Below are 22,638 nucleotides of genomic sequence, written 5' to 3'. Positions count from 1 at the left end.
GAAGATGATCAATCCTTATGGATTGTTGATTCAGGAGCCACTAATAATATTTGTTCTTCAATATAAATACTTGATTTTTCAAGGAAACTGACTAATAAAAAGGTGACCATATGAGTGGGCAATGGAACACAAGTGTCTGTCAAATGTGTTGGCAAAGTCCATTTAAGCTTATTAATAATGAGATTATTAATTCTATATTTGGAACGCCAATTTATTATGCAAAATATAGAAATAGACTTTATGTGCTCAAGTCAAGTGAGCAATTAATTATTTAGAGTAGCATTGCCTCAATATAATAAGAGGCAAAAAGTTTCTAATGATGATCAAACGTATCTATGATATCTACGTTTAGGCTATATTGGCCTAAACAGAATAATCCAATTAACAAAGAATGGTTTTATGAGAGAACTAAAAGTTGAAACTCTTCTAGAATGATAATCATTTCTAGGAGGTAAGATGGCTAAAAGACCTTTTTTTTTAAGAAGGTAATAGAGCCAAAGAATAACTTAAGCTTATTCACACTAGTGTGTGTGGATCTATTAATATTCAAGCTCGAAGTGGTTATGAATACTTCGTCACTTTTATTGACGATTATTCTAGATACAGTCATACTTACATAATGTGTTGATTATGGGTTGATTAGGTAATAAGTGGGATTATGATCCTACTAATCTATTTCAGCATAAAATTCAAATCTACTATAAGTAAGTAAATAAGCTTAAAAATATTTTTCAGGTTCAATGATCCTGAAGATCCGATAAGTGGATAAAGAATCGTAATTTAATTAATTACGAAGATTTATTTGAAAAATGTAGATATAATATGAGTTATTTCTAAAATAAAATATTTTCAAGTTCTGCAACCTTAGAGACCCGATTGGAGGCTAACAATTTCACAATAATTTTAGTTAGAAATATTGATAGAATTATTGGGATAAGTTGATTTTAGTAATACTGAAATATTTTGGAGTACTCGAAGTTGGCCAATTACCTTAAAAGTAGAAGTTTCTTAGTGGCTAAGAAATAATAAGATAACTATTAATAATAAAATATTTATTAATAATATTATTTATATATATATATATATATATAAAACTTCTCGTTAAAATTTATGTATATATTATATCAGTAAACATAAACAAAAACGAACGAACGAAACCCTCGTTCTCCCCTTTCTACAAAACCTTCTTCTCCTATATCTATTTTCTTTGATTTTCAACCCGAAACCTAGCGATCTAAGCTCTGGTAGTAGCGGGATAGCTAATCCTTGAAGAGGAAAAGCTTAAGGTATGGTTTAATTACGTTTTAAGCTAAAAACGATTGGTTTTTTATAGGAGCTTTGTGATTGAAAATGGTTATGGAGATTTTGACTTCGTAGAATTGTTCTTTGGTAGCTATGGGACTAGTTTCAATGTTTACTTGTTAACTTTGAGGTGATTTTTAGTTAGAAATCGAGTTTGGAACTTTTTGAAGCTTAGTCCGAACGTTAATGACATTATTCATTTAAGGACTAAATTTTAATTTCTTTTACATAAGGATGGTAATATTTATGGTATATATGTGCCTTGTGAAGTTTGAAGTGATTTGGATAAGTTTTGGTAGTGTTTCGGTGAGTGCCAAATTTGGGATTTTTGAGTTTCACTGTTTTTAGAAATTCCTAGGAGATCAAAAATCGTATTTATTGTCATAACTTTTGATTCGGGTGTCTGTTTTGGACATTCTATATACCATTTCGAAGCTTGTGACGAGCTCTACAATATGGTATATATTTTAGAGCCAAAATATAAGTTTTATTTTAGTGCATTTATACGGCGCGGTTTGGTAGAAAACCCTAGATTGTCTTATGTGAATATTAAGTAGTATTTTAGGATAAACACTTATTGGTTGCCATTGTTGTGACATAGGGCCGAGATCATTAGGAATAGTTCTCCACTTGGGTTGGCCAACATGTATGAACCTGGATTAAAGGTAAGAAAAGTATATTATACTGCATAGTACGTTGTATTGTAATACAATTAGTATTGTTGTGAATTGATTGATATTGAGATTAAGATGTGGTTATTATTGTTATAGTGAAAAGATTGATTGGTTAAGCAATGATAATGTGATGATATTATGAATGTGATAAGCAAGCTCACCTGATTAGGTGATGTGATGCTCCTGGTGACGTGTAGATACAGGCACCAGTGACGTATGAGTACCGAGCGTAGGTATGGGCTCAACTGATTAGGTGATGTGATACTCCTGGCGACGTGTGTTGGGTTTTATGCCCTAAATAAAACTCATTTCATATAATCAGATTTACTTATTAATAAAGATCAGAAATAACATTTTATGTTGCATGGTTCACCTGATTTATTTCATGATTATAGGTATATAATGTATGAATTCTTTTTAAGTCCAGAACATATAAGTTGGTTAAAGATTATAGTGTTGTCAGCACAGTGGAATATAATCTTTATTATATGTTCAAAAGTTTATTCCCTGATTTGTCAGAACACTGGATTTAGACTGACATGGTATAATCAGCGATAGGTATTCTTACACCTTGGAAAAGTGTTATGTCCTTTCCAGGGCATTGGCAAAGTTTACCAGTATCGGATGTATAAAGTATACATCGGAAGGGACCGATATTGAACTTTGATTAGATATGTTGAAATTTACCGTAATATCTATTCAATTCAATATCACCTGTTGATCCTAGATCACATGATCGAAATCCTGATATGGTTAGGCTCAATTTCAAGAGTATTATTCGTGTTCTTTGATTTGTTAGTTAAGCCTAATCTTTAGTCTGGGCAATACGTACATTTTGGGAACACGGTAGTGCAATTGAGTGGGGGAGCGCTAACATAAATATGGAATCTATAGCTTCTATTTGGCAAATAGAAGTAAAGGATGATTTCCTTCGAGCTTAACCAAACGAAGATAAATGGTGGAGATCTCATTTCACTTAGGTGAAATATCATTTATACAGGGTTAAGTGTTTTAAGGATAAAATACATTGTAGGGTGTTACGGTAATTTAATCATGTACAGTGTAAATCATCTATATAGAGGATCATTGATCACATTAGGGTTATAACAATGGATAACTAATGACGTGTCTATATCGTGGAACATATAGAGCGTTTCTATATGACTGAGAGTGCAATTCCAAGTTCTAAGTGTGGATTCAATGAGGAATTAATAAGTTAGGGAATTTACTTGGTAAATTCGGTTCGACTTATTGGAAGCTCGGTTATATAGACCCATGGTCCCCATACTAGTTGAGGTCATACTGCTTGTAAGACTCAGTTAATTGATTTTAATTAATCAATTATAATTCTAAAAGTTAGACTATGTCTACTTTATGAATTCTCACAGTTTAAGGATGAAATCGTAAATAAAAGGGTTTCTAGGTTTAATTATTAATTAAGAGACTTTGTATGTCTAATTAATAATTATTTTAAATGACAATATTATTTAATAATCTATTTTAGTTATTAAATAATTAGTTTTGGCATTTAAATGATTAGAATTGGAAAAATGGCATTTTTGGAGAAATTGAAATAAAATTGAGGAAACTGCAAAATCCAAGTGAGGCCCATATTCCCTCTATGGCCGAGCACTCCCTTTGTGTTTCCCAATTATTATTTTTATTTTTTAATTGTCATGTAATTGCTAATCAAAGCCTAGCTATAATAGGAAAGTGGTGAATCACACTAAATAAGGCAGTTAATCAATTACATAGTAAAAGAGGAAACTGTTTATTTGGAAAGTTGTGCTCTCCCTTCTCCCTATATATAGCAGCCCTTGTTCTCTTCTCTAGTACATCATATGAACTATGAGCCACGAAATTGAGAGAGAAAAAGAGAGAAAATTTTCGAAATCCTTGTGAGATGAGTAGTGCCCACACACATCAAGTAGTATCTCAATCATAGTATGGAAGACTATGGAGTTTCTGCATCAAAGAAGGAGAAAAGAAGATCCAGGTTCAGATCTTGGTGATGCTCTGCTACAGAAAGGAATCAAGGGCTAGAGATCTGAACGGAAGGAGTCATATTATTCCGCTGCACCCACTGTAAGGTTTTCTAACTTTATATGTGTTTATTTTCATTGTTTTAGAATTCATATTAGGTTGTTAATCCAACATACTTGTTAGTAAATCTAGATCCTGGTAAAATAATTTCCAACAACGTGTAGATACGGGCGTCAGTGATACGAAAATTTCAAGGTTATGGCATAGAATGAAACTGTTGTAGGGTTTCCTCCTAGCGACGTGAAGATACAAGCGTCAGTGATATAAAAATGCCTGGTTATGGCATAGATCGAACTATTATTGGGTTTCTTCCTAGCGACGTATCAGGCATAGGTACAGACGTCAGTGACATATGATAAGTATCGAGCGTAGCTACGAGCTCGTCTAATTAGACGATGTGATATATTGGTGCCAAGTTGTGGCACGGGCTCACCTGATTAGGTGATGCAATTATGTACTTAGTGTAGGTACAAGCTCGTCTGATTAGGCGGCAATATATAGATTTTAGGTTGTGGCACAAGCTCTCTTGATTGGATGATCCAATTATATGATATATGAGTGCAAGCTTTTGGCACGGGCTCACCTGATTGGGTGATGTAGTTATGCAATATATGGTGTTAGGCTATGACACAAGCTTGCCTGATTAAGCAATACAATACAAGTTATCAGTTTAAAGCATCGACTTGCCTGATTAGGCAATGTGATGTAATGAAGATGGTTACTTTATGAAGTAACATATATATAATTTATATTTTTAAATGAATATGATTCCTATTATTGGTATCATGGTTTTGTATTACAGATAATTGTATACTAATGTTTATTCATGGCAGATGCCAGTAGTGATTTGGATTTCATCTTATGAATAACGCGTAATGGTTTGATTCAGATTATGTGTAAATGATAATATTCGAAAAATAAACTATATGATTATTATTATTGCTTTTCTTGCTGAGTCCTTGTGACCCACAGGTGCTATATGGTGCAAGTAAGGCCAAGGAAAAGTTAGAGCTGCCATTAGGTGACTACCTTCTCCAACAATGTACATATTGACCCAACCGGATTGTGTGTCGAGTTGCTAAGAGTTGTTTTGGACTGGTTGTATCTGCTGTGTATTTTTATTTTGTGTTTAAATACGTTAACGCAGATTTTCGTTAACTATATTTGAGCATAAATTATGATAAACTTGCACAGAAAACAAAAGCAGTAAAGGAAAAATAAGAACACAAAAGGTTTTTACGTGGTTTTGCAGTTAAAATTATGCATAGTCCACGAGTCAATCTTATTAGATTTCTGATACAGTTCTAGGGCTTTTTCTCTTATGAATTTTTCGTCCCTTTTTCAGTGTAAACTGCCCCAATTTTTAACTACATAGGAGGGCAGTTAATTACAGATTTGATTGATATTTTACAACCATAATCCCCTGAAATTGTGGGATTTGATTACATCCCACGTAAAATAAATACGATTAAATATTTGAAATTCACACAGTTGCGATTGGTCCGCTTTTACTAGGTCAATGTAAACGTGTATTAAATACGTTGTAAATCGTATTGTTCTGGGACGTCTCGCTGGGAACAAAGCAACAATAACTCTAGTAGCGATCTAGAGCTTTTCCCACATCTTTTGGAGGTTGATAATGTAAATCTCGTCGCTTCTACGCTGAAGACGTAACGCTCCATCTGGCAATCGCAGTTCTTGGTGACAAGGTGAACTTCAACAGTCAACATCATTTGAATGTCAGCTTCTATCTGAGAGAACTAACTCAACGGAGTTGTGAATCTCATTGAAAGATGTTTGGAGCTGATTAGTGAAGGTACCACGAGGGTGCCTTCCTATAGCGAGATGGACGCCTCGCTATTAGTTGTTTGGGTTTACCCGACTGTTATAATTAGTTTGTATACTGTGTATTATACGCTAAGTGTCTTAACATTTATTATATCTTGCCTGCGTCTCTTCATGTGTAACAAGGTTGATGCCTCGCCTTGCACATCTAGAGTCGTATGGTTTCTCGTTAATGCACGAGGCAACAATTTGTATATCTTTATCTCCCGTAAGACCTTATAGTCAGCAAGTTGTAAATATACTCTGTCAATTCTGCATTTAAAGAGTTATTCCATTTTCAAATATAATTATCATTATATTTTTTGATTCTTATTCTTCCTAGTTTGACACGTGTCCTCCTCTGAAGTGCTTGCCAAATTTCGGGTATAACACCCTTCCTTCAACATGAAGTAATCAACATACATAAGGGTGAAATGGTCACAATCCATAACCCTGAAATAATTCAACATTCCAAATGTCTAACTATATCGCCCTACTATTTCTAAGGTACTAAATCATATCTACGTGACTATATATGCCATACGTCGCGTTCTACTTTTACCGGGCATATAATATGAAAATCATAAAATTTTACATACATCATAATTAATACACCTAGAATTCAAATATATCTCCATACTTACATAAATAATAAATAAAAGTCTAACTCTGGAATTAAATCTTAATTATCTGCTAATTCTCATATTAAAACTAAGCGGTCATTATAATTATCCCCTCGTTAAAAGAATTTCGTCCTCAAAATCTAACCTATTGAGCCCTCATATTAGACTCCAACTCCCAAGTGGCTTCCTCCACCTTACTATTTCTCTAGAGTACCTTGACCAATGTTATGGTTTTATTCTGGGGGACTTTATCTTTCCTATCAAGGATCTACACTGGTTGCTCCTCATATGATAAATATGATTAGAGTTCTAAGTTTTCATAACTCAACACATGAGTGGGATCTGAGATGTATTTCTGTAACATAGAAACATGAAATACATTATGAATTGATGATAATACTGGAGGCAAGGCTAGACGATAAGCAACATATCCAACTTTCCCAAAAATTTCAAAATGCCCTATAAATCTAGGGCATAACTTGCCCTTTTTCCCAAAATGTTTAATCCATTTCATCAGAGACACTCGTAGGAATACATAATCTCCTACTTGAAACTCTATATTTCTGCGTTTCAAATCTGCATAGCTCTTTTGCCTACTCTGAGAGGTGAGCATCGTGGCCTTGATCATTTCTATTGCCTCGTTGGTTTACTAAATTGATTCTGAACCCAAGTACTTTTTTTCTCTAGTTTCATCCCAATGAATTGGAGATCTACACTTCCTGCCATACAACATCTCATAGAGAGCCATACCTATGGTAATTTGATAGTTGTTGTTGTATGAAAACTCTATCAATGGCAAATAATTACTCTAAGAGCCTCTAAAATCCATTACACAAGCTCATAACATATCTTCCAATTTCTAGATTGTCCTTTTGGATTGAACATCTGTCTGGGGATGAACAGTTATACTGAACTTTAGCTTCATACCCATGGCTAACTAGAGACTTTCCCAAAACTTAGAAGTAAACTTCAGATCCCTGTCTGATACAAAGGACTTTGGAGCCCCATGCAACCTTACTATTTCCCTTACATATAATTCTCCATACTAATCTACTGTGTATGTTGTTTTCAATGGTAGGAAGTGTGCTGACTTGGTAAATTGATCCACAACTACCCATATGGAATCAAATATACCCGTGGTTCTAGGTAACCCAACCACAAAATCCATGGTGACATCCTCCCATTTCCACTTAAGAAGAGTCAAAGGCTGCAACAACCCTACAGGTCTTTGGTGTGTAGCCTTAAGCTGTTGTCAAGTCAAGCACTTAGATACATATTCCACCACATCCTTCTTCATATCGCACCACCAGTAATAAGGTTTTAAATCTTTATATATATTGGTGTTACCAGGATGCAATGAATAGGAAGTGGTATGAGCTTCATCAAGAATTTCCTTTCTAAGTTCTATACTAATCGGAACACAAACCCAAGTTTTGTAAAGTAGCATTCCAATACTTGACATTGTAAAATCTTTAAATTGGCTAGTTAAAACCTCTTCTCGAATTTTTATTAATTCTGGAGCCACTAACTAAGCAGTTCTAACTTTGTCTAACAAATCTTACTGCAATGTCAAAATATTAAGTTTTCCCACTACAAAATCAATATCCGATTTGACCATGTCATCTACCAACTGAGGTGAAATCATAACCATATTGGATACTTGCCTGGAACCTTTCCTATTTAGGGCATTTGCCACTACGTTGGCCTTCCTGAGATGATAAAAGATTTCACAATCATAGTCTTTAACCATTTCCAACCACTGTCTCTGTCTCATGTTCAAATCTTTTTGAGTAAAGAAATATTTGAGGCTCTTTAGATTGGTGTAAATCTCACACTTCTCACTGTAGAGATAGTGTTGCCAAATCTTTAATGAGTTGGGTATCGCTGCTCATACTCCTTCAATTAGTGGAAGGCATAACAAATAACCCTATCAGCTTGCATTAGGACACACCCCAGACCTTATCTGGATGCATCACAATAAACTACAAACTTTTCCTAATCTGACGGTAGTGTTAATACCAGAGCTGTGATCAATCACTACTTTAGTTCTTGGAAACTTGCTTCACACTTGTCTGTCCACATAAACCGCTGATTCTTCTTAATTAACTTTGTAAAGGTTTTGTAATCTTAGAAAACCCCTCAACAAATTGGCAGTAATAACCAGCTAAACCCAGAAAGCTTTAACTTCAGTGACCATTTTTGGCCTCGGCCAATTCCTAACGAATTCAATCTTTCCTGGATCAACCATGATCCCATCCTTACTGATAATGTGCCCTAAAATGACACTTGAGATAGCCAAAATTCATATTTACTAAACTTAGCATAGAGCTTATGTTCCCATAGCCATTATAAAACCATCCGTAGATGTTGCTCATACTTTGTTTTTGACTGAGAGTATACAAGGATGTCATCAATAAATACTATAACACATATATCGAGGAAATCTTTGAATACCCTATTCACCAGGTCCATAAAAGCTATCGAAGCATTGGGTAGTCTAAACACATAACTAAGAATTCATAATGACCATACTTAGTATGAAAAGTAATCTATGGAATGTCCTCCTCTTGGATTCTCAATTGATGATAGCCCGATTAGAGATCAATTTTAGAGAAAATTGTCTTTCCTTGAAGTTGATTAAACAAATTGTCGATCCTAGGTAAAGGGTACTTATTCTTAATAGTTAACTTATTTAATTCCTGGTAGTCAATACACATGCGATCAGCCTGTGTAAGAGCAAACACCCTTGCTGGAGCAACCTTTACCTCGGTTTTCTGTTCTTCTTTCTTTAAATGTGGGAAATCTCTTTTATAGCGTCCAGTTACACCACATTGGAAACATCCTTGATATCTACACTTTCCCAGATGATGTTTTTTACAGTTAGGGCATTTTGGGTAAGTGTGTCAGTTCTCAGACCCACCCTGACGGTTACCATGACCTTGGTTCCCTCAAAACCTTTTATTTTGGCTTGAGCCACCAAACACAGATGGAACTTTTCTTTTCTGATTAGTGGTTGAGTTACTACCACCCCTACCATAACCAGAGGTAGGAGGAGTAGTGGCTCCACCAGCAATTTGAGTCCCTTGGGACTCCTCAATACACTCAATTGCGCCCTCAGCTTATAGTGTTTTTCCCACCATATTAGCATAAGTGGTGGCATCATCCGTTGTAATCATCAGGTCATGTCTAATCTTGGGATTCAACCCATCCAGATACTTTTCTTTCTTACTAAAGTTAGACACTATTCTCGAGGTTAACTTAGCCAGTCTATCAATCTGTATCGTATACTCTGTAACTGACATATTTTCCTTTTGTGTCAATTGCGTGAATTATTTTCTCTTAACACTACGAACTGTCTCATTATAATATTTTGCAATAAACAACTATTGAAATTCTTCCCAAGTAATTCTGGTGACATCTCGAGTGAGGGATCCATGTCCCACCAAACCAGGGCATCCTCCTAGAATTGGAACGTTGCACAAGCCACTCTGTCGTTTCTAGTAACTCCCATAAAATTTAAAATCCTGGTAATAATAGTTAGCCATTGCTTGGCTTCATAATGTTCAAACCTCCTAGAAAGACTGAAGGTGCTTACTTACACAACCTTTCATAGAGTGGTTCCATTCAATTGACAACGACAACAAGGCCCACTTACATGACAAGGGCAAGAGCCATTTGCACCTCAGGAGCAAGCATTCCAGGAGCACCTTGCTATCTCAGACGCTGAATTTCTTCATCTTGCTCATTAATCATGGCTTGCATTTCAGAAACCTATTCTTCCAATCCTAGGCAGCCTGTGGTGGATTAACATCACTCCGACCGCGTGCTCTATCTCTTGGGCCTCTGCCTCGATCGCTAACATTAGGGGGAAATTTAATTCCCTGACTGCCACTTGATTCGATCGAATTATCTTGGTTTCTCGTGTTCTGCCTGGCGTCCATTCTATTAGAACATCCTACGAAATAGTGAGCTAACCTAGTTAGATCGCGATCAAGAATAAATTTTAATTACCGCTTACTTGAGAAAATAAAACATGCGCCTATTCAACTATCAAGCTACTAATATGCTTCTTATTAGGATTTTCTTATCACTTACTAATAAAACAAACTATTAAAGCATAAAAAGCATACTAAATCATGACTCGAGCTTATCTCTAATGACGATTATACATATCGTGACAATCTTCAAAATATAATCTGGTGGCTCTGATACCAAATTGTAACATCCTACTAGATTAGGCGTGTTATCGTGATTTAAATACTAATTGTGCAATCTGTTGCTAATCAACGGTTTATTGAAATATCGTGGATAATTTTCAAAATTTTCTTAATTAAACTTTAAACCTAATTAATTAAAACATTACATAACATGGGATCCCATCTTTAAAATTTACAACTATTTTACAAAATATTTAGTTACAAAAGTTATTAGGTAGCGACTACCAAAATAAAGCCTCCTGCCTTGAAGATTAAACACCCTAGGTCTAACTGCCTCGATATGTACAATCTTCATTAGCTCGAGCTCACTGCTGTTAAGCTTTAGCCTTGCCCTTATTTACACATGTAAATAATATTTATGAGTCGACAGACTGAGTAAGAAAAGCATAATCATAACATAACATAAATAAGATTATAACTAGGCACCCATACACCCAATTATAACCGTATCTCGCGTCCCACGCGTACTGAGTCTAGAACGTTCATACGATAGTACTATTGACCATAATATCATCATATACTTAGTACTCTAGTTGTACCAATGTGATAGCGCCAATCAGTACTTTGTCAAACATATATTCGTCGATATTCAGTGTAACTCTACGTACATTAATACTACCATTACTAATATGTTATCTAACAGGCATTCAAAAACATGTAATTATATATGCATATTATTATTCTAATCTTACCTTGATTCTGAATCCAAGTGTGTTGGTCCACCTAAGTGAAAATTGCTGCTCGACGATTTACAGGCCCCTAAGTCACAACATTTGAAAAACTGATAAGTGATACCCTAAATCACTTTTCGGAGACTTAAAATTAAAACTAGAAGTTTCCCTATCAATAGATAGCATGGCAATACCCTAAATATTTCTACACCACAAAAAACTAGGATTCCAAAATTGCTAGAACCAGTAAACCAGATTCCCAAAATGGAAAATCGGTTTTTAGGGTTTCGTCTGGGGAAATAGTTAACTGGTTCTATAGGACTGACTGAACCGATTAACTAGTTCCGTAAAAGCTTTACCATGAACTCAACTTTACCCCAAATAGTGCCAAACTCTCCAAACCACCTAATTAGGCTATAATAAACATATTTCAAGCAATAAAAATAGATATAAATCTCTGAATCCAAATCTACCATTAAAGACTTAAGTTTGAACTTTAAAGCTAAAAACTTGATCTTTCACCAAATTAACACCCAAACCAGCTTAAAAACAACTTAAATCATCATAAAACATCAGCAGAAAAAGAAAATAATTCAGCTAGTACATAAGCAAAACCCTATAAATTCAGTCATGAACTCTAACTTTTTCTCTTAAAAACACAAAGATAAAAGAAGCAAGAGCCTTACCTCAACTAGCTGAGACAACTTGCTCAGAATTAATCAAGAAAACCCCTAAATTTCTTGCCTCTTGTTGCAGCCGACCCAAAGAGTGAGAGAAAGTAGGTTGGGTTTGATTTTTCTTAAGTATGATATTTATCCTCAAAGTGTTTGCTAAAAAAACCAACTTAATATTTAGCATTAACTAGTAAGTAAATAACTTAGGTTTTATCCCAATAACTTAAGTAAATATCTACGTGACTATATAGGTCATACGTCATGTTCTACTATTACCGGGCATATAATATGAAAATCATAAAATTTTAAATACATCATAACACCTAGAATTGTAATATATCTCCATAATTGCATAAATAATAAATAAAATAATTCTAAAATTAAATCTTAATTATATGCTAATTCTAATATTAAAATTAAGCGGTCGTTACAGAGTTCATGACATTCAAGGAAAATGACACAAGACATTAAGTACTTAATGGTGACTGAGTGGCAATTTTACAGGGCTATGAAAAATTCTATGCAGATTTAAAGGGGTCAATAGCTCAACAATTTGTAATATTGAAGGATCATTGCAATGAGTCCCTTGGGACTCCTGAATACACTCAATTGTGCCCTCAGTGTTTTTCCCACCATATTAACATAAGTGGTAGCATCATCCGTTGTAATCATCAGGTCATGTGTAATCTTGGAATTCAACCCATCCAGATACTTTTCTTTCTTACTAAAGTTAGACACTATTCTCGAGGTCAACTTAGCCAGTCTATCAAACTGTGTCATTTTCTCTGTAATTGACATATTTTCTTTTTGTGTCAATTGAGTAAATTCTTTTCTCTTGACACTACGAACTGCCTCATTGTAATATTTTGCATTAAACAACTCTTGAAATTCTTCCTAAGTAATTCCGGTGACATCTCGGATGAGGGATACCATGTCCCACGAAACCAGGGCATCTTCCTAGAATTGGAACGTTGCATAAGCCACTCTGTCATTTCTAGTGACTCCCATAAAATTCAAAATCTTGGTAATAATAATTAGCCATTGCTTGGCTTTCATAATGTTCAGACCTCCTAGAAAGATAGGAGGTGCTTACTTACATAACCTTTCATAGAGTGGTTCCATTCAATTGACAATGGCAACTAGCCCCACTTACATGACAGGGGCAAGAGCCATTTCACCTTAGGAGTAGGCATTTCAAGAAGGCATTGCAGGAGCACCTTGCTATCTCAGACGCTTAATCTATTCATCTTGCTCATCAATCCTGGCTTGCATTTTAAAAACCTATTCTCTCAATCCTGGGCAGCCTGCGGTGGATTGACATCACTCTGACCGGGTGCTTTACCTCTTGGGCCTCTGCCTTGATCGCTAACATTAGGGGAAAATTTAATTCCCTGACTGCCACTTGATTCGATCAAATTACCCTGGCTTCTCGTGTTCCGCCTCGCGTCCATTCTATTAGAAAATCCTGCGAAACAGTGAGCTAGCCTGGTCAAATCGCGATCAAGATTAAATTTAAATTACCGCTTACTTGAGAAAATAAAACATGCGGCTATTCAGTTATCATGCTACTAATATGCTTCTTCTCAGGCTTTTCTTATCACTTAATAATAAAACAAATTATTAAAGCATAAGAAGCTTACTAAAACATGAGTCGAGCTTATCTCTAATGACGATTATACATATAGTGACAATATAACCTGGTGGCTCTGATACCAAATTATAACACCCTACTAGATTAGGCGTGTTATCGTGATTTAAATACTAACTGTGCAATCCGTTGCTAATCAACGGTTTATTGAAAATCGTGGATAATTTTCAAAATTTTCTTAATTAAACTTTAAACCTAATTAATTAAACATTTTACATAACATGGGATCCCATCTTTAAAATATACAACTATTTTACAAAATATTTAGTTACAAAAGTTGTCGCCTAGCGACTACCAAAATAAAGCTTGTTGCTTTGAAGATCAAACACTCTAGGTCTAATCGCCTCGATATGTAGAATCTTCATTAGCTCGAGCTCACTGCTATTTAGCTTTAGCCATGTCCTTACATACACATGCAAATAATATTTATGAGTCGACAGACTGAGTAAGAAAAGCATAATCATAACATAACATAAACAAGATTATAACTAGGCACCCATACACCCAATTATAACCTTATCTCGCGTCCCACGCGTACTGAGTCTAGAACGTTCATACGATAGTACTATTGACCATAATATTATCTTATACTTGGTACTCTAGTTGTACCAATGTAATAGCCCCAATCAGTACTTTGTCAAACATATTCGTCGATATTTAGTGTAACTCTATGTACATTAATACTTCCATCACTAATATGTTATCTAACAGGCATTCATAAACATGCACACTAAACATGTAATTATATATGCATATTATTATTCTAATCTTACCTTGATTCTGAATTCAAGTGTGTCGGTCAACCTGAGTGAAAACTGCTGCTCGATGATTTACAGGCCCCTAAGTCACAACATTTGTAAAACTGATAAGTGATACGCTAAATCACTTTTTGGAGACTTAAAATTAAAACTAGAAGTAAACCACGAAATACCCTGTCAATAGATAGCATGGCAATACCCTAAATATTGCTAAACCACGAAAAACTAGGGTTCCAAAATTGCTAGAACAAGTAAACTAGATTCTCAAAATGGAAAATCAGTTCTTAGGGTTCTGTTTGGGGAAACAGTGAACCGGTTCTACATGACTGCCTGAAGCGATTAACAAGTTCCCTAAAAGAAACCCTAAAAGCTTTACCATGAACTCTATTTTACCCCAAATAGTGTTAAACTCTCCAAACCACCTAATTAGGCCATAATAAACATATTTTAAGCAATAAAAATAGATATAAATCTCTGAATCCAAATCTGCCATTAAAGACTTAAGTTTGAACTTAAAAGCTAAAAACTTGATCTTTCACCAAATTAACACCCAAACCAACTTAAAAACAATTTAAATCATCAAAAAAATCAGCAGAAAAGAAAACAATTCAGCTCGTACAGAAGCAAAGCCCTAGAAATTCAGTCATGAACTCTAACTTTTTCTCTTAAAAACACAAAGATAAAAGGAAGCAAAAGCCTTACCTCAACTAGTTGAGACAACTTGCTCATAATTCATCAAGAAAACCCCTAAATTTCTTGCCTCTTGTTGCAATCGACCCAAAGAGTGAGAGAAAGTAGGTTGGGTTTGATTTTTCTTAAGTATGATATTTATCCTCAAAGTGTTTGCTAAAAAAACCAACTTAATATTTAGCATTAACTAGTAAGTAAATAACTTAGGTTTTATCCCAAAAACCCATTCAAAAAGATAAGTCTATTTTAGGGTAAAATGACTTAATTACCCATCCTTAAACATGAAGTAATCAACATACATAGGGGTAAAATGGTCATAATCCATAACCCCGATAAGATACTAAATCATATCTACGTGACTTTATGGTCATACGTCATGTTCTACTATTACCGGGCATATAATATGAAAATCATAAAATTTTACATACATCATAGTTAAAACACTTAGAATTGTAATATATCTCCATAATTGCATAAATAATAAATAAAAGTCTAATTCTGAACTTAAATCTTAATTATTTGCTAATTCTAATATTAAAACTAAGCGGTCATTACAGAGTTCATGACATTTAAGGAAATGACACAGGACATTAAGTACTTAATGGTGACTGGATGGAAATTTACAGGGCTAAAAAAATTCTAGGCAGATTTAAAGGGGTCAATAGCTCAACAATTTGTAATATTAAAGGATCATTGCAACGAGGTGTTAGCTACAAATCTTGGTAGCACAACTAACCTTCAGAGTGACCTAGTTGATGGAAAGAGAATATACATATGTGTGAAGGCCTGCAAGGATTGATTTTTAAGAGGGTACATACCACTAATAGGTTTAGATGGGTGTTTCATGGAAGGGTATTAAAAAAGAGTAATGTTGGCAACAGTTGGGATAGATGGGACTATCTACATATTTTCAATAGTTGTTGTTACAGAAAAAGAGACAACTAACAGCTAGACATGGTTCTTTGAGCTATGGAAGGATGATTTGACACCCACTAACCCTAGCACATTCATTGTGCAGTGATTAGAAAAATGGTCTCCAAAATGTTGTGGAGTCTATCTTCAACACCCTGGGCAGTCTCTTTTATGTGAGACACATGCATGGAAACTCAAAAAGGACTATCCAAGACTCGAGTTGCAATTGCTTTGGGTAGCAGCTGGAGCCACTACACCAGCAGAGTTTGACTCTAGAATGCAAGAGTCATTAAATGTGACATTTTAACAACTCTTGCATTCTAAATCACCAACTAGTTACTTACAAATGGTTGGCTGCTAAATCACCAATAGAATGGACAAAACCACATTTTAAAGAGGGGATTAAATGTGATATGTTACTCAACAACATATGTAAAAGTTTCAACCATACTATTATGGACGCAAGGGACAAGCCTATTATTACTCTTTTAGAGAGTATAAAGTTTTTGTTAATGTGTCGATTTCGCAAGAGAAAAGAATTTGTGCTGAAGTGAACATGCACTGTCCACAATAATTATTGTGAAGATTGTCAAACAACATCAAAAAGTTTCACGACAGTGTTTAGAAATATGAGTCAATGAATTAATGTTTGAAGTTAGGATGAACATAAAAGGTGGTTGTATGGTTGATTTGGATAAACAAACATGCAGTTACAGAGTATTTCAGTTGACTATAATAACTTATGGACATACTTTGGCGACTATTTCGTATTACGGACATCATCCATGGGATTATATTCATGCTTACAACCAAAAGTCAGCATTTGCAGCTGCTTATGAAGGCATGATTGTTTATGCCTAGCCTAGACAAATGGCCCAAAATAAGTCTCAATTCAATTTGCCCTCCAGGAGAGCACAACTTACAAGGCATACTTAGAAAGAAGAGAACGAGAGCAGTTGATGAGCCACCACCACCAACTACAACTAAAAACAGGAGATTCGTCCTGGTTATGCATTGCTCCAACTGCAAACAAGCTGGACACACCAAAACAAAATGTAGAAACCAAAGAATTCGGCCCCACAACCACATGTATTTAATTTACATATTGCTATCTATTTATTAGACTTTGCTTCTATGAATAAATGAAACTAAAGTCATAACAACTATGTTTAGGTGGAGAAGAACAAAGGAGGCCGCCCACAAGCAAAAACCCATCTAAAAAACTTTGAAGATGAGGAAGAGAAAAAAAAAATAGTTGGCAAGGGAGGCAAGAGAGAATAGGACAGGATCCATGCACAGGTAGCTCCAATTGTAAGGTCTTCCAATCCAACAACTTAATATAGGAGACCATTGATTTACTTTTTGAATTGTAAATGTATTTTTTTTATTTTTTATTTTTTGTTATGTGAGTATTGGATGTATGAATTGTAAGTAATATATGCTACTTCTTTTTTCTTTTTTTGAATGCTAATTTAGGGAGTTTTAGGTGTTAGGATGCACAATGGGATTATGTGAAAATAAAGAGCTACTTTTTAATGTTCTCTTTTGGGTTTAAGTGAACATCAGGAGCACAATCAAAAAATTATTTGGTAACAAACAATTATGCAGCATTGACAAATAAAAAATTGGAGCAAATATTTGACTTTATTTCATTACATTGTAACTGATTTTTACATAAGTTCATGATTTCAACCAGATGAAAATAAAATAACTACAATACAAATCTAAAAGTTTGATTACTTTATTTTCAAGAACAAGAACACTTGGGTTACTGTCATCAAAACTTTTGTTGTAGTGAGCTCCATCTATGTTTGTCAAATCAGGAATTTCATCAACTTTCCACATAGATGACAGTTCATCTTCAAGCCTCCTTATTTTTCTCAGCATGTCTAGTTTAACTACAACAGCATGTTCACACATAAGAGAGTTGTACCATTCTCAAAAATTACACCCACTCTCATGCTATCAAAATAAAACTACAAAAAAATATTACTTCTTGTGGAAAAATGAGAAGAAAAATGCAAACTTACATGATACGGGGGGGCATATCACGAATTTCCTGGGTTCGCACTAGTCTACTAGCTCTTCATCATAACTCTCTTTGAGGTCGACAACAACAATTCACAATAAGGTGAACCATTTTCTTTCCTCTTCTCTTCTTTTCTTCTTCATCTTATTTGTCATTCTCTTCTTCTCTTCTTCATCAATTTCTAGCTCTAAAAAATAAGTTTTTGATTTATTTTGATTTTGTTATTTAGTTTTTATTTTCATTTTAATTATTTAATTAATTAGTAAAAATATTTTTTTTTTTTTTAGTATTAGGTAAAGGTAGTCATGATGGACCTTAATAGTGATGTGTCGGGACGACACTTTAAAAAATAAAACAGTAGTTTTGAATGTTTTTTTACTAAAATTTGAACTTTAAAATTAAGTGCAACGAAAATAAAAATTAAGATGGTTCTTTTGCTAAAATTTCTTAAATTAAAATAGGAGATTACATAAAATTGCACATATATGTTTGGACACATTAATTTAGCAAGTTGTAAATATACTTATTGAGAGAGAGAGAAAAGACACGAGTTGGCATATTTGCATTGGTGAAATGAAATCGAGAAAAAAAGAGAAAAAAACGTTTGGAATTTCATAGGTTCCAGTCACAACCTTAGTCCACACGCTTGGAAACACCCTATAACCATGCACCGCTGCCACACATAATCATACCCATCTATGTTCCAGTTCCAACTCCAACTCCAAGAAACAGAAAGTCTTTCAACTTTGATTCACTCACTCATGTCATGTTTCTCTCTTCTTCTTTCTTTCTTTCTTAGTTTTCCTTTATATATGCCAACTCAGTTTGTACAAATTCATCCATTTTATCTTAATTTTTTTCTAGAAAAGACCCAAAAACTGAACAGACATTGAATCATGGCTTGGGAAGTTCTTATCCTGCTTTCATCTAAATTATTTACTATTTTCTCTTGGTATGTGATCATCTTTGATTAAGGGTTTTTTTTTTTTCTTTTTCTTTCTTTTCCATGTGATCTGAAAATACTTTCATGGGTTTCTTCTTCTTCTCATTTCTTATGAAAAGTTTCATCTTTTATAATTTATTTTTTTGGTGTGCAGGCCTTCATTTTCTTTGGTTTATCCCTTGTAAGTAATTAATTTTTTTTCTTCCACATGATTCTTCTGAAATGCTGATTTTGCTTACTGGGTTTTATCTATTTTTTTTCTCTTTTATATTTTTAGTTCATAATATAACAATTATATTTTTGTACCTTCCAATTCAATGTGATTACACAGGTATGCTTCAGTTCGAGCAATAGAGAGTGAGTCAGAATTCAAAAACCAGCAGTGCCTTACTTACTGGGTCCTGTTTGCTTTGGTTAAAATGTCAGAATCAGTGCTTGAAAAGCTTTTGAAATGGTAATTACAGATTTGGAGTTTATTCTTAACACAATGAGAAATGCACCCAAAGAAAGAAAGGAAAAAACAAATTATCCATTTTACTTTATATCTTTTCTAGGTAAACTTATTTATATATTATCATTATTTAAAAAAAAAAAAAGAAATAATTAACTAGCTTGCTGATTATACCTTTCTTTATGGAACATGGAGTAGTTTAATCTTTTTGACAATTTTTTTTTTTCAATCTGTGTGCTGTGTGCTATCAAAGAATATTATTTTCGCTTTAAATTTAACATGAATATATATATATATATATATATATATATCAATGTAAATGGATCAAAACAGCATTTCTTGCATTTTAATGCTGCTTTAACTTTACAAGAAAATTTTCTAGATTTTACTTCTTTCTGGGGTTTCAAAATTGCAGATTCCAGGTTGGTTGTAAAAAGGCTTTACTTTGGAGATTAGAGCTTAATTTTGCATGTTAGTGTAATTTAAAATAAGAAAGAATTGTGTAACAAAAAATGGGGATATGCTTTTGGCTTTGGAGGAAACTTTCTTAAAAAGTTCTTTTACAGTTCATTCTCGGCTAATAACATTTTCTTCAAGTTCAAACTAGTTATGTTTGAATGTGAAAGTGTGATGGAGAAAGTAAAATAAAGTGAGCTGTATGGTAAGATGCATGGGGTTCTATCTCAAAACTAATTGACAATGAGAGAAGTAACTCATGCATCTTACATATGCTATTATATTCCTACACATTATCAATGTGACTCTAACAAATAACGACTAATATGTATTTCGAAGAAGATAGAGTGTGTGTGTGTGTATTATGAAAGATTATTCTTAATTCGGGTGTGTGTCACATACTGATCAAACATTTTTGCTTCTTTGCATTACAGGCTTCCTTTCTGGCCTTATGCCAAGGGTATTATTACTGTTTTCCTAGTTGTACAATGTTTTGCTGGTGCTTGTTACATTTACAATCACCTCATTAGATCAACTTTTTTGGGGAATTCTCTGATATGGAAGTTTGAAGAAAAAAGAGAGGAACCTTATGTTTCAAGTGAACCAGAGCACTTTGTTCCCGTGGTCGAAGAAGATATCACGAATGGTGGACTCCACAACCCCGACAAGTTTATTGCTGAGCAGGTAGGCTTTTCTGAGCTTATAGAGTTTGATTTATTCTTTTAGTAAATGAAATTGTAATCTATTTGATTTGTGTTGTTTTCTTACAAGTAAAGATGAACCAAATTTGAAGCCTCAGCACCAAGGAGTGTGCAAAATAGTATTCAAGAGTAATTAGTACACAATTAACTACCTCATACATACTGCTTGATGAAAATATTTTTGTGTTTTGTCTTTGGCAGAAAAAGCTTGTGTCTGATTATGCTTTGCCTGTTATTCCAATCATTCAGAAGGAATGGTGCTGTGCCCTTTGTCTGATAAGAACTTCAAACGAAAATAATTTAATCCAACACCTCAAGGGGCGGAAGCATAAGGCCAAAGAAGACGACCTAGCGCTCTACAAACAGATCAAAAGGAATGGCAGGTCTTCAATAATGATCAAGAAAACTTGTGTTATTGAGAATCTTAACCATTTTGCGGTCAAGTTGCTAAATCCAGTTGCAAGACCAATATTTTGTAAATGGAAAAAACCGAATTCTGGTTGGACAAAACTAAATACTGATGGATCCTTAGACAGGACAACTGCTGGTATTGGCGGTTTGCTTCGTGATCACAATGGGCAACCACTTTGTGCTTTTGTCTCTAAAGCTCCAGGAAATGATGTTTTCTCAGTTGAATTATGGGCTATATGGAGAGGTCTTGTTCTTGCCGCGGGACTTGGAATTAAAGTTATTTGGGTTGAGTCTGATTCAATGAGTGCAGTGAATACCATTAATAGACATCAATCCTGTAGTAGTCAGAAGGTTATCCCCTGTTTGAACCAAATATGGGAGCTTCTAAAGAAATTTAACAAGTATAAGATATCTCACTCATGGCGCGAAACTAATACTGCAGCTGATTATCTTGCAAAGATGAATCTTATGGGACATGACGTCGTTTTTCGGCCAGTTGACTTCCCAGAAAAGCTTCACAACATAATCAATAATGATGCTCAAGGAAGGATATATGTTAGAAATAACTGGTAATCTCCTGGATATAGAAAAAGGAAGGTAAATGGTTAATTTTATGGTTGTTGCTAAAGGGCTTGTGTATCATCTACAACCATTTAAAGTTTCTTTTCTGAAATGTTATTGTACTCACAGAGGAGAGGAGTAAGCAGAGAGTACTAGCAGGCATTGAATTTGAAACCCTTCTGACTTTCATTCTTCTTTTTTGGATATGGAAATGGCCATGTCCATTTGGTGTATGATGAGCTAACTGAAATGAGCACAATTACCTCAACACACTGAAATCACCAACATTCTTATTTTGGTATGTAACTAATTAAACTGCACTTTTGCTTAGGTTTTTAAATAACCAGCTGAGCTGAGCTATTAGACTTAATAAATTGTACCTTAGCTATATACTTTGCTAGAGTAGTGAGGCCAAATGATTATGAGCAATTGAACATCAATATCACCTCTCTTTTGAAAATAATATATGAAGAAGATGGTATTAAAAGACCAAATCAAAAATTAGAGAACAATACCTTTTGAATCTTATCAAGTGCTATATATGGATCGGCGGAGCAAAGTCGGTAAGACTCCAACTTGACTCGCCAAAGCAGGGCATTGGAGCAAAACTATATCTTACGAGCCACAAGTGATTTAACTATTGGGCTACTTAATGAATGTCATATTTACATATAAAATAATTTTAAATTCAACATGGATTAATTAATGAATAAAAAGATCTCATCTTTTAATGCTCTGATTGTAAACAAGACAAAATTTTATTGTTCCAAGATTTTTCATTCAAACTCTTCCTTTAAATATTTTTTAACTTTTCAAAGTTTTTTAAGTGTTCCAATAATATTTAAGTCAATAATATATATAACAATAATAGCAGACCCAAAACCTTGTCTTCTTATGAAAACTATAAGCAAAGAGAAATTTGGTTTTAGTATGCGTAATTGTAAAATATATTGTTTTAATATCCCACTAAATTAGAAATAGTATATATACTTTTAATATTTTTTTCTCTAAAAAATACCCTTACATTTCAAAAAAAAACTTCTCTCTTTC

The 22,638-nt window shown here is 34.1% G+C and overlaps 1 protein-coding gene across 1 annotated transcript; it reads left to right on the top strand.

The window, feature by feature from the left end:
- Window positions 1-18,619: 18,619 nt before the first annotated feature.
- LOC115697684 (uncharacterized) lies at window positions 18,620-22,028 on the top strand. The gene is made up of 6 exons (XM_030624782.2): window positions 18,620-19,017; window positions 19,163-19,189; window positions 19,340-19,462; window positions 20,350-20,599; window positions 20,818-21,624; window positions 21,718-22,028. Exons 1-5 carry the CDS (start codon window positions 18,962-18,964, stop codon window positions 21,598-21,600), a joined length of 1,239 nt encoding a protein of 412 aa, XP_030480642.1. The 5' UTR covers window positions 18,620-18,961; the 3' UTR covers window positions 21,601-21,624; window positions 21,718-22,028.
- The last annotated feature ends 610 nt before the right edge of the window (window positions 22,029-22,638 follow it).

The sequence above is a fragment of the Cannabis sativa genome, chromosome X (genome assembly GCF_029168945.1).
Source record: "Cannabis sativa cultivar Pink pepper isolate KNU-18-1 chromosome X, ASM2916894v1, whole genome shotgun sequence".
Classification (NCBI taxonomy): domain Eukaryota; kingdom Viridiplantae; phylum Streptophyta; class Magnoliopsida; order Rosales; family Cannabaceae; genus Cannabis; species Cannabis sativa.
Note: the sequence above shows the minus strand (reverse complement) of the source record. Positions and strands in the feature narration are given on the sequence as shown.

Coding starts and splice junctions, on each gene's coding strand:
- LOC115697684 (XM_030624782.2), top strand. CDS start 18,962: ATGGCTTGGGAAGTTCTTATCCTGCTTTCATCTAAATTATTTACTATT. Junction 19,190..19,339: donor TTTTCTTTGGTTTATCCCTT/GTAAGTAATTAA, acceptor GTGATTACACAG/GTATGCTTCAGTTCGAGCAA. Junction 19,463..20,349: donor CTTGAAAAGCTTTTGAAATG/GTAATTACAGAT, acceptor TTTGCATTACAG/GCTTCCTTTCTGGCCTTATG.